We start from the raw sequence: 18,413 nt of genomic DNA on the forward strand, positions 1-18,413 counted from the left end.
ATTTATATGATTTGATGTCTATTGTTTTACACTGCTCCCTCCCCTGTTTACATCGTCCACTTCCCTAAGACCGGCCCCCATTACCCCTGTTTATCTCTTGCCTTATCTGGCCTTGTCTGTGACAAAATGCTTATTTCTGGTCTCACAAGGCTGTTTGACCTCATCCTGCTGTAGGTCATTGTTAGGCATATTCTTTCTTCATCATTATCTACCCCCTTCATCTGCCTTTCCCGAGGCCGTTCTGATCCCTATGACCCTTTTAATTGGGGTTTGTTCCTGTGTTTTTGTAAAAGTGGGAAGCACATGTTTATATCTACTGTTTGTACAGGCGTATCTAGCTTAACTTCATCCCCTCACAACATCTTATCTACTTGCCCATAATGTCTACCTTCTGACATACAGTTTTAGCTAATACAAAAACAATTATATATTTCCTCCTCATCGTTTCCATTCTTGTTGACTCAGCTCTTGGCTAAAACAGTTACACACTGGTGTGAGTTCATTTTACTTTGTAAGATGGAATTGCAGAATTGCAGAAGTAACATTAATTTACCTATATCCCACAATGCCATTGCCTCGCCATTGTTTAATACAGTGGACTGAGCCTTTCTTGGCTCCACTTTTATCCATAACTAGGACATAGCGAACAATAGTTTCTCATCTGCCTTCACTCTATTACCTCTGCCCTTACCCCCGAGGATCGGTCCTCTTTTGATCACTTGTATTTTGTGCTGTAAAATTGATTTTTGCAGGTTCAACCAGTGAAACAAGAAATATGAATCGATCGTCTTTAGCTGCCACCACATACTTCCCAGCGCCCACCCCTCCATTCCTGGTTTTACCTAGTTCCTCCTGCTCCTCAGCCACTGTTTGTAATCTTGAAGTCTTATCTGACCACTAGCTGAACTTTTAACCTCAAATTATTTACATCAAAAAGACGACCTACCCTTCCACTCAGTAATCTTGTCCAATTTTGTTTTCTGCTAAAACGTTTATCCATACATTTTTGACCTCTAGACTTGACTATTCCAATTCTGGATGAGCTGTCATCCAGAACAATCCATAACTTGCCAATTTGTGCTGCACCTTGGCAACGTGGTGGTCCAATGGTTAGCCCAACTGCCTTGCACCACCGAGGGCCCGCGTTCGATTCCAGCCTCAGACAACTGTCTGTGTGGAGCCTGCATGTTCTGTGTCTGCGTGAGTTTCCTCCGGGTGCTCCAGTTTCCTCTCAGAATCATAAAGATGTGCAGGCTAGGTGGATTAGTTATGGGAAATGCATGGATGGTTTTGGGCATAGTAGTAGGGTTGTGATCTGGGTGGGATGCTGGTCAGAGGATTGGTGTGGACTCGTTGTCAAATGGCCTGCTTCCACACTAAAGGGATTCTTTGATTCTATCCTAGGCTAAAGCAAGTCTTACTCACCAATTACTTTGAACCTTTATTTCCAATTTAAAGGTCCTACCATTACATTTGAATTCCTTTTTGGTGTCATTCCTGGCATCAGGATTTACATCAATGTAATTTTCTGCAGTCCACAACTCCTCAAGCAGTCAGCTTTTTTATAGCTCTGGCCTTCTGAGCCATCCCCTATTCCTTGGTGCATCATTAGCGCTGGGTCTTCACCTATCTAAGAACTCGCTTCCTAAACTTCTCTGTTGTTCTTTCTTCAATCAAGAGTCTTCATTAGCTTTTTGTCAATCTAGCATAACATCGACTTTTGTTACTGGTTTACATTTCAACTTGCTTACATCTCCATGAAATGACCGAGCATATTTTACTGCATTAAAACAAGTTGCCATCTTTACAATATTTTATCATACTAAATTGTAATATTGACTATTTGATTAACAACAATTTCAACCATTATTATGTTTTGCTTGCTTCCACCTCAGCCTTTCACATATGTCTCTGCTGGGGTTTGATGACAATCTGGAATTGAAAGCAGGTCTCAGCATGAAACTATGATTGTCGTAAAAGCCCGTGTGATTTATTAATTTCATTCAGGGAAGAAAATCCTTACTACACGTGATTCCAGACTACAGCAGTATGGTTGACTCTCAACTGCACTCTAATGGCCTCGCAAGCTGCTTGGTTACAGTCAGAAAACTTGAACCAGAAAACCTGCAATGGTTCAAGTTGACAGTTTACATCAACGTTCTTGAGCATTTTGGGATGAGTAACAAATGCCTGTGATGACTAAATCCCACGATTTTTCAGAAGTCAGAAGACAGAAAATTTGGACTTGCTAAAAACAATTTAACCTTCCAGGAGAAGGAAGCAATAATAGAATCAAAAGGGCCAAAATAGGTGGAAGGGTGTCCGACATTAGATAGCTCAGTTTGAAGAGCTAAACCAAATGCTTGTGACAAGGTTTTGACAGTATCTCAAATGGAGTGAAGCCAAAGAAATCATTGAAAGTTTCTCCATCAATTTCCAGACCCCTTCCTTTCAGGTGGCCAGCGAAGAACAAACCTGCAACATTCCAAGACTTGGCATATTTAGAGAAATAAATGAGACAGTGGACTTATAAGATCCCAATGTTTGTAATCATTTCTCGTGTGTCTCTGAGTGTATGACTGGATACACTTTGGAATGTTGAGTGATAAACGTTTATACTTTTGAAAAATAGTTGGGAGAAGCCATTTGTCTATCCTTAATGGTGGAACACTTGGGTGGGTGGGGCTGTATGACTTAAACTCGTTTTGCATTGCATAAGAACATACCCGTCTTTGATCAGTTGGAAGTTGGAAAAGGTAGGAACCATCCTATCACTTATCCCTTATCCATAGCAGTGGGCCATACATCCCCATGAGCCTGCTGTGCTATTCAACAATCTTATGGGATTCATCTTTTACCTCAACTCACTTTTATATCAGCTTTTCACACCCTTTGATTCCCAGAGAGTCCAAAGTATTAATCAGCCTTGGCCTGAAGTATACCTAACAACTAAGCAGACCACTTCAATACTTTTCAACTACCTACCCTATTGCTAAAAATTGAGCTACTCAGTTTAACCTCACTTGATCCTTCCCTCCCTATCATTCCAGGAGAAGACAGCCAAAATAAAGTCAGAAAAATCTTGTTGGTGAAAGAATTCTTATCCTCTTGGGAGAAGACTGGATACCTGGGGGATACTGAGTCATCCATTTCCCATTAACCAGCTAACAACTCTTCATGCCACTACAATTCATAGTAACCTAGCTGTCAGTCTCATTCTTGCACACCACTTCTAACCACAGGTCACAACACCTAATATCTCTTTTTTCTTCTTGCAAGTACTTCCAGCATCTCCAGCAGCACCGTGATGAAATGACCAGCTCCCCCAGAAGTCACCACCTCGACTTCTGAGGAAAAGACAATGAAGACCTCAGAGGAAGCATTGGCCAGGCCACCTCTTGCACCTCCAACAAAATCAGATGCTGACTCTTTATTCAGAACATTATCCTTAAAAATGTAGGAGCGCAATCTGATGAGCACTTCACTGCGACACTGCTGCAGCTGATCAAAGAAAAAAACATCCAGGTCAATGGCTGTCATAGGATTACTGGAGAGCAGGCCTCTGCTCAGCTCCAGGCAAGACAGGGTTGGCAATCAGACTTCATCAAAGAGGAACATGAGCAGCAGACAGGTATGTGAGACCTACTGAGCCTTATTGCCCTGAAGTTACAGCAGGGCAGCAAGTCATACCACCACTAGCTGCCTCCATTGCCTCATGGACTGGTTGGTGACTGCAGTGAAGAGCCAGGGCCAGCACTCTCATGGTGTGCTGGAGAACTACACATCTTTTGCCAGCGTTAGCCATTGTTCTTCAGGTTCGAAGGCATGGCGAAGGAGGGATCAGCAACCTAACAAGCACTTCAGGTGCACTTTCCTCAGAAGTCTCCATTCATGGCGTTCCAGAGGGTGGTTCTGCCCCTCCACCTTTATTCGCTCAGCCCCTCTCCGACTCTTGGAAGATTATATTGAACAGGGTAAATTTGATCTGGTAGGGAGAGATTCAGCATCTCTGGATCATCCAGAAATACCCCTTGGATTGCCTGACCAAACCTCCACGGCCAACGTGCTCCACTGTCGAGTATCTTCTTGCATCCCAGTTGAAGAATCAGGGACTGCACTAAGATGTAGGGTGGGTGAGGGAGAAAGCTTATTGAGGACAGTTTGGTGGTACAAGTGACAATGCATTGTGCTTTATTTGATAAGTTTCTGTAAGTGGCACTGTTTTGACTTTGTGGGGTTCCGTTGTTTAATTCTCAGTGTAGCCCAGAATGTAGCTGTACTAGAATGGTGGATGCTTTCATGGCCTCATAAGGTGTACCATGGATCGATACCTGTGTTGTGAGCTTACTGCAGCATGTGGAAGAAAGAGGAACCAGACATACACAGGGTAATGGATCCTGCTGACGCCATTGCCCCGCATTCTGCAACATCCCTATTCTTCCCTGCATTCTTTGTAGACCTTTTTTTTGTTAGATTGTCTTTTACTAGTTTGCTTATTACTGACTACATGGCTAAGGATTTAACCATTATTATTTTAACCCCTTCAAGAAAGATTGCAGCTTCTACTGGGGCGGCAGTGGTTAGCACTCCTGCCTCACAGCGCCAGGGACCCGGGTTCGATTTCTGCCTTGGGCGATTTTCTGTGTGGAGTTTGCAATTCTCCCTGTGTCTGTGTGGCTTTCTTCCCACACTGGGTGCTCTGGTTTCCTCCCACAACCCAAAGATGTGCAGGTTTGGTAAATTGGTAGGGATTCTAAGATTCTATGATACTCTCATAATCATTCCAAGAAAAATTCTCGGTTTCTTTCTGCACTGGCTGTAAAGCTTTGAGGGCTTCCTGAAATTGTGATGTCCACAATTGGACACAGTAGACCACTTGCATGAGGCTGTACCTATGAATTCAGCATAATAACTTTGCTTTTGGACTCTGTACTTCTATTGATAAAGTCCAGAATGCCATATGAACCACATTCTCAATCACCTACCTTTAACAATTTGTGGTTTCAAATATACCCCCAAGTTGCTCTATTCCTGTGCCCTGTTTAGAATTAAGCCCATTATTTTATGTTGCATTTCCTATTTTTTTCTATCAAACTCTACCAACTCGTTCTTCTTTGCATTAAATTTCATCTGCCCCATGTAATCATAGTAAATTATCTATTCTTATGCATTATGGCATATCTGCTGCCTTTCACATTGTTTACTCCATCTTTTCCAACATCTTTTCTCTACAGTAGAACTGGATGGAATCACCTTTGCTTGATTCCATTATTATTTGTACAATTGGAGCCAGAAAATCACTGGCAATGACATCTGCTTATTCCAGCATTATTAGCTTCAAAATACATGAAGAATCTGTGCATGGCTCCCTCTTGTTTCTCATCCGCTGGTGTCTTTCAATGAGTTCGTCCAAAACACATCTGGGACCAGGGGGAGCAATTCTTTATTTGTCTGTCTGTGGATTTACTATTTATTGAATATCTGAAGAACTTCTTTAAACACTTCTTTAAACTTCTTACTGCAGTGCCGTCTTTGAAACTGGCTGTTGCTTTCTGTAGCTTACCAGTATGTTGACTTTCTTTTTGCTCATGAATGGTTTTTGCTCTGTCTACAAATGGTACTCATATGAATCGCAGCCAAGAGAGAAACAGCATCCCAGCATTGATCTTTCATCAGTCTTTTAATTTGTCTGTGTGGTTTGATGTCAAATTATGTTTGTTAATGCTCCATGAAGTGCCTTGGGAAATTTCAGAATGCTTAAAAGTACTTAAAAATGAACTGTTTGTTTATTTTTCCACCACCATATCGTTGGAGTGAAATTTGGATTCCTGCTTTAATTATTCAGAGCTATTGTAAACTAACTTGGTACGTCTAGCCCTTATATAACAATTTTATTACGTTTAGTTTTCTTTTGCAATCTTTTTTCAAAAGCATGATGTTGCTAGATAATTAATGGCATGTATCATTTCAGATGTTGTTAAGCTGGTTATTAGTCACCTAAAACAAATTTAACCTAACTTTTGGTCACCTCAATGATGCCTGTTTAAAGCGAGTTTTTAAAAAAACATCTACTCATACAACAGCTCTGCGAAGCAGTCTCCACACATTGCTGAAGATGTGCTGTAAAGGCTGCTAATACTACAATATGAATTAAAGTAGCTGAAAAATTTTTGAAAATCCAAGTCTGGTTTAAAAGGTGAAGATTACAAATGGGGAGAACTTACTTTGAGGGCTGGAGTATGTTGCAGAACTTTACTGCTGATGATTTATGAATTGAGATTGTATAAATTACTATTTAATATCTTTGGCTCATGTAGTTTTAAAACCAACCTGTGTTTGAGAAAAAAAGCACATCACAATTGATTTAGACACTACGCTTAGCAGATTATTTTGTTAGTTATTTTATTAGAAGACTATTAATACTTCAAAGTAGTGAGATTTGTATCATGTTAAACATTGTAAGAGCACTTTTAAAATGGCTGTATTCAATTGCTGAATTTGTGTCCTAATCAAATCAGTGAGGTAAGTTGGAGAACACTGTGCCATAGCCAGTAGACACAGCATTGAAGTACTGTGAAATTGATAAGATCCACCATCCATCCCAGTTTAGTACTGGAATTTTTGCACTGCATCAATCATCAAGCCTAGGTTAGGCAAGTAGATATTGCAAGCTGATTGAACAATGCTTGAATTGAAACTATAAATCTTTTCTAACTTCCTGTTTAAATTGCTTGATAATTATCTATTTTATGTAATTATATCATCAATATTTTTAAAAATACTTGGATTTTGTTTTCACACAGGGAACAAATCGCAAGACAGTGGCATTGCAGAGATGGAAGAACTTGCTGTTCCACATAACATAAAAATAAGTAATATCACATGTGATTCTTTCAAGATCTCGTGGAGCATGGATCCAAAATACAAAGATCGTATCACACACTACTTCATTGATCTTAATAAGAAAGAAACAAAGAATTCCAATAAATTCAAGCACAAGGTAAAGTACTGTATTGTAATTGTTTGCTTAATTCTCAATATTTTATTTTATAGCTTTAAAACCACAGTCTTTGTTTAATTCTTCATGGACCCAAGTTGAACAAAATAATTCTCATTAGAGACTTGTTACTGTAAAAATTGAAGCTTCCCTTGCTGAGACAGACATTGTTAAAGAAGAAAGGTAGTTGTTGACTTACTAAGCAATCCCAAATATAAATAAAGATATCTGTATGTGTATTGTACCTTGTCACTGTGTACAGTATTAAAGCTTGTAACTCAAAACTCTTGAAAGATGATATTTTGTGCAGAATATATCCTGTTGGAGTATGTGATGATTTTTAACCCAAAAGCAGCGCAGTAAGAAAACATAATTTATTTAAAATGCTGAGGAAATATTTAATTGTTTTAATAAGCTTTGATAAAACTTTTAGGATTTTGCATAAATTATAAAGGGATCATTGTAAATTTCTTGGATAGTAAGAAACATGTCACTCCTAACCATAAACAGGGACCTTGGATGGAATATGACTGCGAATATACTTGAATTGAGAGCTAAATTGATTGAGGTAAAATGCAAAATCCTACATACCAGAAGTCAGTTGTGTGGGGAGTGATAAGGATGCTCATGGTCGTATAAGATGCATATTAATTGCTTAAATTCCTTCAAGTGAGATTTTCCTTTTTAACTGAGTATCATTTGCCAGTTAAACTATGCTTATTTTCTGTTGATTCTGCAGCAAAATTTGAAGGAGTGAAACTTTGTTGGTAATTTCTTCATTTAGGAATTGTTTGGTAAATTTTGTTAAATTTGCAGTTTCTCTATGTGGGTTATAACAAAGTAAGATGAGTTTGGATTATGTTTGTACGAGAAGTGAGAAAAGCTGTCTGGAGGCCAGTCATCGTTTGATTGTCATTGAAAGGTAACTTGATGAGCAGCAATTATGCATGAATTTCTGCTTCTACATCAAATGAAAAGCATTATGTTGTACATATTTAACAGTGAAGCATTAAAACTTCAAGACAGGCACATTATTCTGGAAAGAATTTAGGGTGTGTTCACAAACAAATTCTACACTGGTGTTCTGTTTCGAGTACTCTTGGGTATGATTTCAATGACCATAATGGTTTTGGAAGCTTTCATCTTAACCATATAACTCTGGTTACAGGATTTCATCAATCATTATTTTTTATTGCATTTCTACAAAAATTCAGAATTGTTCAGAGGGATTATCACTTGGAATTCGCAAACTATGAATAATGTTGTCACGTGTGCTGTAGAATTGGATTGACCTCCCTTGCCTTCCTGAAAATTAGCATGAAATCATGACTTTACATCCGCCATCAGATGTAAACCTGTCTCTTGTTTCTAAATTGGAATGGTAAACTGGAAAGAGCTTTACGAAAGTGCCAGGTAATATCAGTTACCTGCACAAATTAAAGAGGTGTTGATTCAAAGACAGAATAGCATTTTAAACAGTAAGGCTGTGTAGTTCTCAACCAGATGGTAAATATAATAAATAAGTTTTTAAATATGGTTCATAGAGTGTGCAGAGAGAAAGAATTATATTTAGAAATGCATGTTATATGTAAGGCATCTCATACACATTACAAATTAGAGAGATTAGATTAGATTCCCTACAGTGTGGAAACAGACCCTTCGGCCCAACAAGTCCACATCGACCCTCCGAAGAGTAACCCACCCCACTGTGACAAATGCACCTAACAGTATGAGCAATTTAGCATGGTCAATTCACCTGACCTGCACCTGAATGTGGGTCATACCGTTTTGTTCCCCATTGTTATAAATATGCTTCCACTATTGACATTTTTGTTTTAGGAATCCAGTCTAAGTGATTGTGAAAATTGGTTCAGGTGGACAACTGAGGATTGGTTTCTTTTAACACGTCACTGAAAGGATGTTGAGGAACACTTTTTCAAATCCTCTTTCTGGAAGTCATGGTTTAAGTTAAATAAGCAGACGAGGTTTATAATCTGTGGAATGGCAGATAATCTGTGGAATGGCACATAACATGTGGGCAGCACGGTGGCACAGTGGTTAGCACTGCTGCCTCATAGTGCCAGGGACCCAGGTTCAATTCCAGCCTCAGGCGATTCTCTGTGTGGAGTTTGCACATTCTCCCCATGTCAGCGTGGGTTTCCTCCGGGTGCTCCGGTTTCCTCCCACACTCCAAAGATGTGCAGGTCAGGTAAATTGGCCATGTTAAATTGCCCATGGTGTTAGGTGCACTAGTCAGAGGGAAATGGGTCTGGGTAGGTTACTCTTCAGAGGGTCAGAGGGCCTGTTTCCATACTGTAGGGGAATCTAATAAACTGCTGGATTTACTGTCATTTTCAGGATTTGAGCTAACTGCTTGAATGTACGAGTGTCACATGCCTGAGTTGATAGCTGTCAGAAGCAATGACGTTTTTGGTATAGTTTGGAGTTCAGTTGGTGTAGCCAGTGAAGAGATAAGCCCCCCGTCTAGCTTTTTGCAGCCTCTCTGAGAAACCATTTTGAGTGTTACGTGAAAATTGAAAAACTTCAAATTATTCTCCCTGGAAAGTCCATAAGACTTCCTGTTGACATCTCTTGAACAAACTGATTTTGAGAATGCTGCTGTGAAATAACTGCACAGAGGCCAGTATCCTGTCACCAAGTCAGTACACTCTCTGTGACCAGCCAGCTCACAGTCAGTCCATGAACTGATGAGAATTCTGAATCACCTATTTATATTTTTCTCCTTTTTTCCTTTTTTTCTTCTTTCTTTACCCCCATACTACCGCCTAATTGCAGTAGTGCTTATATTTTCCCAGCACCCATGTTGTGTGTGTGCAGGAGTGAGACACAGTGAAAGACAACAGTTGTACAAATCTTTGTTCAGTTTCCACTCTTTATGGCCAGTTTGTCCAGGCCCAGGAGCAGACCCACAAGGAGATCCTCTGAAATCATCTATTTTTTTTTTCTTTTTCTTTTTACAAGGTATACGAATCTTTATTCATATTTCCACCACCAGGAAGAAAGGAAACACCCGAGTGGCCAGTGACAAGCAGTGCCCTTCACATCAAAGGGCAATGCTGCGTGATCAAACAGTGAAGGGGAGGGTAGGGAATCAAAATAGAGTTGGAGGGGGAAATAATGCACTCCACTCCCTGTGGCGCCTACCTCTCCCTGAACAACTCCAGGGTGTCGGTGGACACCACGTGCTCCTTCTCCAAGGACACCCGGCCTCTAACGTAACCGCGGAAGAGGGGCAGGCAGTTGGCCCTAATGACCCCCTCCACGGCCCGCTGCCTGGACCTGTTTATGGCCAGTTTGGCCAGGCCCTAGAGCAGACCCATAAGGAGTTCCTCTGAAATCATTTTTTTTAGTTTTTTTTTCTTTTTTTTCCTTTTAACTCCCACTACCGCCTAACTGCGGTAGTGCTTATTTTTTTCCCCAGCACCCATGTTGTGTGTGCACAGGTGTGAGACACAGTGAGAGACACAAGGTGCCTGAATCTTTATTCAATTTCCACCACCAAGAAGAAAGGAGACTGCCTACTCCTTCTCCAAGGACACCCGGGCTCTAACGTAACCGCGGAAGAGGGGCGGGCAGGCAGTCGGCCCTAACAACCCTCTCCACAGCCTACTGCCTGGATCTTTTTATGGCCAGACCCAGGAGCAGACCCACAAGGAGATCCTCTGAAATCATCTATTTTTTTTAATTTAACCCCCACACTACCGCCTAAGTGCGGTAGTGCTTATTTTTATTCCCCAGCACCCGTGGTGTGTGTGTGCAGGTGTAAAACACAGTGAAAGACACAAAGTGCACGAATCTTTATTCAATTTCCACCACCAGGAAGATAGGAAAAACAGCCGAGTGGCCAGTGACAAGCACTGCCCTTCAAACCACAGGGCAATGCTGTGTGAGCAAAACAGTGAAGGGGAGGGTAGGGACTAGATCAAAATAGAGTTGGAGGGGGAAATGATGCACTCCACTCCCTGCGGCGCCCACCTCTCCCTGAACGACTCCAGGGTGTCGGTGGACACCGCGTGCTCCTTCTCCAAGGACACCCGGGCTCTAACGTAACCCCGGAAGAGGGGCAGGCAGTCGGCCCTAACGACCCCCTCCACGGCCCGCTGCCTGGACCTGTTGATGGCCAGTTTGGCCAGGCCCAGGAGCAGACCCACGAGGAGGTCCTCGGACCTGCCCTCCCTCCTCCGTACCGGGTGCCCGAAGATCAGGAGCGTGGGACTGAAGTGCAGCCAGAAACAGAGGAGAAGGTTTTTGAGGAAATCAAAAAGGGAGTGCAAACGCCCACACCCAATATATACATGGTCCACGGACTCCACAGCGCCACAGAACAAGCAGTTGGGCTGGGAGTCCGTGAACCACCGCAACCTGCGGTTGCAGGGGACTGCTGCGTGCAGCACCCTCCACCCCAGATCCCCGAGAGAAAGGGGGAGGACTCCCGCGTAGAGAGCCCTCCACTGGGGATCTCCGCCGCCCGGTGGCAAATGGGCACGCCAAGGCGTGTCCGGACGGTGGATGAGGGAGAAGAGGTGGACGGTGTGCAGCAGCAGTCGATACAGGGCCCTCCTTTTTATGTCCCTGAAAGCAACAAAATTAAAATTCCGGAGGCGGCTCAGGTTGTGGGGCACAGGCTCCCGCGGGAAGTACGGGACCTATCATCTATTTATTTATTTTTTTTTTTTTCCTCCCCTTAACCCCCACACTACCACCTAAGTGCGGTAGTGCTTATTTTTATCCCCTGCACCCATAGTGCGTGTGTGCAGGTGTGAGACACAGTGAAAGACACAAAGTGCACAAATCTTTATTCAATTTCCACCACCAGGAAGATAGGAAAAACACCCGGGTGGCCAGTGACGAGCACTGCCCTTCAAACCACAGGGCAATGCTGTGTGATCAAAACAGTGAAGGGGAGGGTAGGGACTAGATCAAAATAGAGTTGGAGGGAGAAATGATGCACTCCACTCCCTGCGGCGCCCACCTCTCCCTGAACGACTCCAGGGTGTCGGTGGACACCGCGTGCTCCTTCTCCAAGGACACCCGGGCTCTAACGTAACCCCGGAAGAGGGGCAGGCAGTCGGCCCTAACGACCCCCTCCACGGCCCGCTGCCTGGACCTGTTGATGGCCAATTTGGCCAGGCCCAGGAGCAGACCCACGAGGAGGTCTTCGGACCTGCCCTCCCTCGTCCGTACCGGGTGCCCGAAGATCAGGAGCGTGGGACTGAAGTGCAGCCAGAAACAGAGGAGAAGGTTCTTAAGAAAATCAAAAAGGGAGTGCAAACGCCCACACCCAATGTATACATGGTCTACGGACTCCACAGCGCCACAGAACAAGCAGTTGGGCTGGGAGTCCGTGAACCACCGCAACCTGCGGTTGCAGGGGACTGCTGCGTGCAGCACCCTCCACCCCAGATCCCCGAGAGAAAGGGGGAGGACTCCCGCGTAGAGAGCCCTCCACTGGGGATCTCCGCCGCCCGGTGGCAAATGGGCACGCCAAGGCGTGTCCGGACGGTGGATGAGGGAGAAGAGGTGGACGGTGTGCAGCAGCAGTCGATACAGGGCCCTCCTTTTTATGTCCCTAAAAGCAACAAAATTAAAATTCCGGAGGCGGCTCAGGTTGTGGGGCACAGGCTCCCGCGGGAAGTACGGGACCTATCATCTATTTATATTGATCCGTCAGGGCTTCCTAATTGGCCCAGGTTAACAACCCCAATCAAGGATCTCATTGCTATTGAGATCTGCCTAATTCCGATCACTCCACACTGACAATTGTGTGTCTGGGGACATCCATTTACATGTGCAAGGAGTAGAAGGATGAGGGAGAGACAGTGCCTCCCCCAAACTCAGTCAACAACCATGTACATAGTCCAGCAGCATTATAACCATGTTGTATGTGTTTGATGTTATTAAACATAGATCCCAGTCTCTGCCTATGTTGTAATACATTTTTGTGTAAAATAGACAATAAATATTAGGATAAAAGTCAAAATATGCAAATATTTGTAAATGTTTTTCAGATCTGGCAACTAAATGGTTACTGTTTCATGGAAATATTTTTGTTTAATTGCGTCATCCATATTTTAAAGCAAGATTTAAAAAGTCACAAATCGTTATTTAACAATGCAATCTGGAAAGCCTGTCCAGACTGAGATTGCTGTATTAGAATGTAATTACAGTTACTGATGAATATAATAAATACATTACTTGAGTCAATGCTCTGGCACAGCTATTAACAGACCATCTGGGATTTCAGCTTGTAGTTTCTGCTTCTAGCCATTCACTGTACAGGAATAAATCAGTCAAGTGACAATGGAAAATTTAAAAGTGCTTTGTTCTACTGGAATTGCTTCTTTTTTCATGTGCAACCCATTTCTGGTGGGCAGGGTAACACCAATGGCAGGGAAGACATCAATTACCCTAATATAGACTGGGATAGAAATAGTGGAGAAGACAAAAGTTTCTCAAGGTGCTTTCAGCTGAATGTTCATTTCTGGCCAAAAGCGGAAGGAAGTATTACAAGTCTTGTTCTGGAAAAAAATGTGAATCAAGTGCCAGGCGAGCAGTTAAGGAACAGTGATCACTTTTATCATGTTAGTTAAGAAAAAGGAGACAAACTAATATCGAGTAAAATTAATTTAAGGATCAGTTTTGGTGGATGAAGCATAGATCTGCTCAGCGTAAATTAGAATCAAAGATTCACAGACAATGCTTTCATCAAATAAAGGTATTGCCTTAAAGGGTGAGATAGTTAGGATACAGTTGTGGTAAATTATAGTACCTTTTCTCACACACGCACATACCCACTTATCTTCTCCCTGGACGATGAAAGAGGTGGAAAACAAGATGCACCAAAAGAGGTGCATATCACAGGTAGCAAGTCCATAATGAATGGGAAACCAGCTCAACATATAATTGACAAAAGGAAGAGGAACACATTTAGAAAAGTATATTAATTGGAGAAGAGAGACCATTTTGGGATCAAAAAGGAAAATTGCTTGTCGAAGCGGATAATATTGCACACTTGAGAAATGATAAGTATCTGCATTTACCAAGCAAATCCCATACTTCAACCTATCTTCACCACACACTACCGTAGTACATTCCAGATTTTTATAACTTGCTGCATAAAAAAGTTTTCCTTCATTACAGAGGTTTTTAAAGCATGTGGGGTCTGAATAAGGTTAAAGGCAGGTGTCTTTCTCTCGGGTGGGGGATTTCAAGACTAGGGAGCATATCTTTAAGGTAAAGGGAGAAAGATTTGAAAAAGACATGAGCAGCAACTTACTTACACAGAGAATGAACTTCCAGAGGAAGTGGCGGATGCAGTGTAGTTACAACATTTAAAAGACATTTGGATAAGTACATGAATAAAAAACTGTTTGGAGGGGTATGGGCCAAGCACAGGCAGGTGGGACTGATTTAGTTTGGGATTATGGTTGGCATGGATTTGTTGGACCAAAGGGTCTGTTTCTGTGCTGTATGACTCTGACTCTCTGGTTCCTTTTGTATGTCAACTGATGCCCTCTGGGTCTTAACCTTTCTGTCAATAGAAACAGTTTCTCTTTATCTGCTGTAGCAAAACCCTTTTGATTTCAAAGTTTATGACTCTATTACTTTGAAAGTAATAGAGTTTCTAGAATTCTAGTTTGGTTCCTCCCTAATGAGAATAGTCTTGGCTTTACAAATTTATTCTCACAACTGAAGTTTCTTTTCCCTGGAACGGTTTGTGTTAATATTTTCTGAAACCCTTGCCAATGCATGGGTGTGGGTGGAATGCTTTTCACAGGGTTGGTGCATACTCAATGGGCCAAATGGCCGCCTTGTGCACTGTGGGGATTCTATGATTCTATATGATTTAGTAAATATTCCATGTTGAACAAAGCATCAGTAAATGTGTCATTTTAACATGTTGAAGAGATACCATGACAGGGCAATGACTGCAGAGTCTCTTTCCCGTGTTGTTTGACTTCATGATTCTATAATAGTCCCGAGAAATGTATTTTTATCATAGTGAAAAGAAGTAGGAAGTAAAATTACAATATCAGAACAATTGGAGAGTGAATCCAAAATTGTACATGCAAAAGTTGATCTTGCACAAATCAGATTGGATAGTACGGGGTACTTAAAATGTCTGTTAGGATAATATGAAATCTTCTTTTAAAAATGACTAAGTGGCTTTCAAAGGCTATTACAAAATCCTGGGTCAATGTCTGTGAAAAGGCCAAGAAAAACTGTTATGGCTGTTCATGATGTTAATGTAGGAAATGCATTATGTATAAAACAAGATCCTCCTAAATGTAATCCAAAGAAATTAACATAAGGAAAGAGATTAAGTTCATGATGGGCAATGTCATTACGGAATTGAATCATAATGGCTGGAGCTCGCCTATCATGATGATGCCGAAACTGGATGGATTACAAAGACTTTGTTTTGATGAGCACAAAGTTGATGTGGTTAAGAAAGTGGACTCATATCCTATTCCACATTTCCCCAGCCCAGTGTTTTTATAAACCCCCAATAATTTTATAACACACCCTTTGGATGGTTGCATTGAAAGATTGTATGATTTGTCATCAAAATCATCTTGTTAAAGGGATTGTTTGATGCAGCCAGAGGAACATCATTTAAAAACATCCCCGGTTGGACTCTTCAATGCAGAATCACGCTGTTTGAACTGCAAAGGTACCGGCAACGTTCCAGTGATTAACCAGTAAAGTTATTGAAGGACTGCGTATCTGCGTGGTTTTCATTGATGATTTGTCTTTAGGCAAACATGGGAAGAACTGAACTACTTAATCGCCTACAAAAAGCCAATTGGGTATAAATCTGGCTAAGAGCGAATTTGCCTAAGAGAAGGTGACCTTTTTGAGTCATACTGTGGGACAAGACTAAGCAACATCTAGAGATGGGAAAGTAAGGGCTGATTTGGATTTTCCTATACCAAGGACAAAATGCTGAATTTTGCATTACGTTGTCATGTTTTATCAGGTTGGAGGGGGGAGCGAGGAGGGTGTGTTATAAAATTAGTCGGGTTTTATAAAAACACTGGGCTGGGGAAACGTGAAATAGGATATGAGTCCACTTTCGTTACCACATTAACTTTGTGCTAACCGAAACAGAATCTTTGTAATCCACAAGCTCAGTAATTATGCACTGCACAATGTAGAGAAGGCCGTCTGTAAGCTTAAGAACGACGAGACTGCTGGCCACCTGCAGACTCGCCTTGAGAATGGAAGACAGTCATCTCTGAGAGACCGACGACGATGATGTTGATTTATCAGATTTTTCCTAACCTTCAGCACTGCTGTGGTTCCTGTAATGAATTTGTTAAAGAAAGACAGAAAATCTGAGTGGACACAAGTATATCATAATGTTTTTGAGAGCTTGAAAGCTGTGTTGATAACTGCACCAGTTTTAGTAACACCGAATTGTGAAAAACCTGGCTGTCGATGCAATGACATTGATATGGGTGCTGTTTTACTACAAATGACAAGATAGTAATGGAACAGCCTGTAAGTTATTTTTCAAAGATATTGACTGCATGTCAAGAGAAATATTGATGATTGAGTCTTTTGTTGTCTCTACATCATTTTGAAGTATATGTCACCAATAATGTGGAAGAAACTTGTTAATATGATCACAATCCTTCAATTTTGTTTTTGGAAAAATTTCAGGACAAGAGTAACGGCTGTTTCAGTGGAGCTTTAATTTTCCAATCATACAATTTTAAAATTGTTCATGCTTAGTGCACATATGAAAGAAACTGTGTGCTGTGATGCAAATGAACTTATGGAAATTATGGTTCCTTGAAACTCATTTTGTGCATTTGATATCAATATGGTATTAATGTTAATGTGCCATAGGAATATGTGAAAAAGAGTTACATTTCTCAACAAAAATGCTTTTTAAAGGTACAGTTCCATTCTTCTTTGGGGGCAAATGTGAGGAAAGGTGGATGATTTGTAAATAGCTACTGACAAGTGGGTTTTGGTATATTTTTGTGAAAAGGTTTACAATTCGATTGGGTCACTCTTTCCTGAGTGATGATTAGTGTGTGCTTCCTTGAGTCTTAGTGGAAGTTTGTTTATATTACTTGATTTTACAATAGGAGAGAGAAAGCATTTGAAAGACATTGATTATTCTAAATACAAAAGCAAACCAAAGATTGATTTTATTAATTTGAGATAGAAAGAAAGGCTTTTGTGCAGTTTGAAGGAAACCTGATCAGGGCCAGATGGTAGAATAGATTCTCCTTGAGAGGAGATTGGTCATAACAGTTAAGGGAATAAATTACCTCAGGGAACAAATTCAGTTTGTAATGCTTCAAGGACCAGGAGTTTGGTTAGAAATATGCAGATTATTAAAAGACTGAAAAAGTCTAAGCTGTCAGTTATAAGAATATTGAAAGAAAAGGTTTCAGTTCATGGTAAAAGAACGGAGAAAAAAGTGGTTAAGTTAAACCAGCAGATTTGGTGGAGAAAGGAAATTTCTCTTTTATTAACTAACTGTAAAGTGATGGTGTTAGGGAATAGATGGGATTTTGTTTTGCTGTTTGTTTTGCAATCTTTTAGTCTGTGTCATTAAAATGCCTTGAAATGATTTATTTTATTTACTTGCTTTGTTTAAAAGTCTTACTGTCTTTTTCTTAAACCCAAGTGAAAGATCGCCATGTTAAACAAGGCAAAATCTGATCTCATTGTGGCTTTTGCCTTGTGTAGTAATGTCAATTGGAATCATAATAAATTGAAGGGTGAAATCTCAGTTCTCACAGACACTCTGACTTACCCATGTCTGTTTCACTCAATAATGGCTTCAGGTTTGTAATCTGTTTCATAATGCAACTTTTGTGAACAAAGAAAAACTCCAACAGCATTTGGCTTCTTTTGAACTTAAAGTGTTTGTAAGTTGAATGATTCAGGAAAAACATTGGCTTTGATGATATGCAGTATTCATGCTTGATCGATTTGACAAATCAGAATTCCATTTCTTCTGTAGGATGTTCCAACCAAATTAGTGGCAAAAGCAGTCCCCTTGCCGATGACAGTGCGTGGTCACTGGTTCTTGAGTCCCAGAACAGAGTATACTGTGGCTGTTCAGACTGCATCAAAACAAGGTGATGGAGATTATACAGTCTCTGACTGGAGTGAAGTTGTGGAATTCTGTACTGCAGGTAAAATTATATTTAAATGAATTTCTTAAAAAGACCTATTCGGGAAAACATTCAAGCTCTGCAAAAATCCTACCATTTATCACTCTGGCTTTATATTTCTTTGGTAGACAAGCAAGAGGCTGGAAGAACACAGCAAGCCAGGCAGCATCAGGAGGTGGGGAAGTCAACATTTCGGGTGTAACCCTACTTCTCTGGTTCAGTTTGTCATTTGTGTGGGAAATATCAGTGGACAG

At 41.2% G+C, this 18,413-nt stretch overlaps 1 protein-coding gene across 1 annotated transcript in view; it reads left to right on the top strand.

The window, feature by feature from the left end:
• The window catches only part of phyhiplb (phytanoyl-CoA 2-hydroxylase interacting protein-like b), a 64,122-nt gene that overhangs the window by 37,315 nt on the left and 8,394 nt on the right, over positions 1 to 18,413 (top strand). Inside the window, exons 3-4 of the mRNA XM_072557878.1 lie at positions 6,804 to 7,000; positions 18,006 to 18,180. Of these exons, the coding sequence (XP_072413979.1) occupies positions 6,804 to 7,000; positions 18,006 to 18,180 (372 nt within the window). The remainder of the gene's footprint in view (positions 1 to 6,803; positions 7,001 to 18,005; positions 18,181 to 18,413) is intronic.

The sequence above is a fragment of the Chiloscyllium punctatum genome, chromosome 38 (genome assembly GCF_047496795.1).
Source record: "Chiloscyllium punctatum isolate Juve2018m chromosome 38, sChiPun1.3, whole genome shotgun sequence".
In the NCBI taxonomy this organism is placed as follows: Eukaryota; Metazoa; Chordata; class Chondrichthyes; order Orectolobiformes; family Hemiscylliidae; genus Chiloscyllium; species Chiloscyllium punctatum.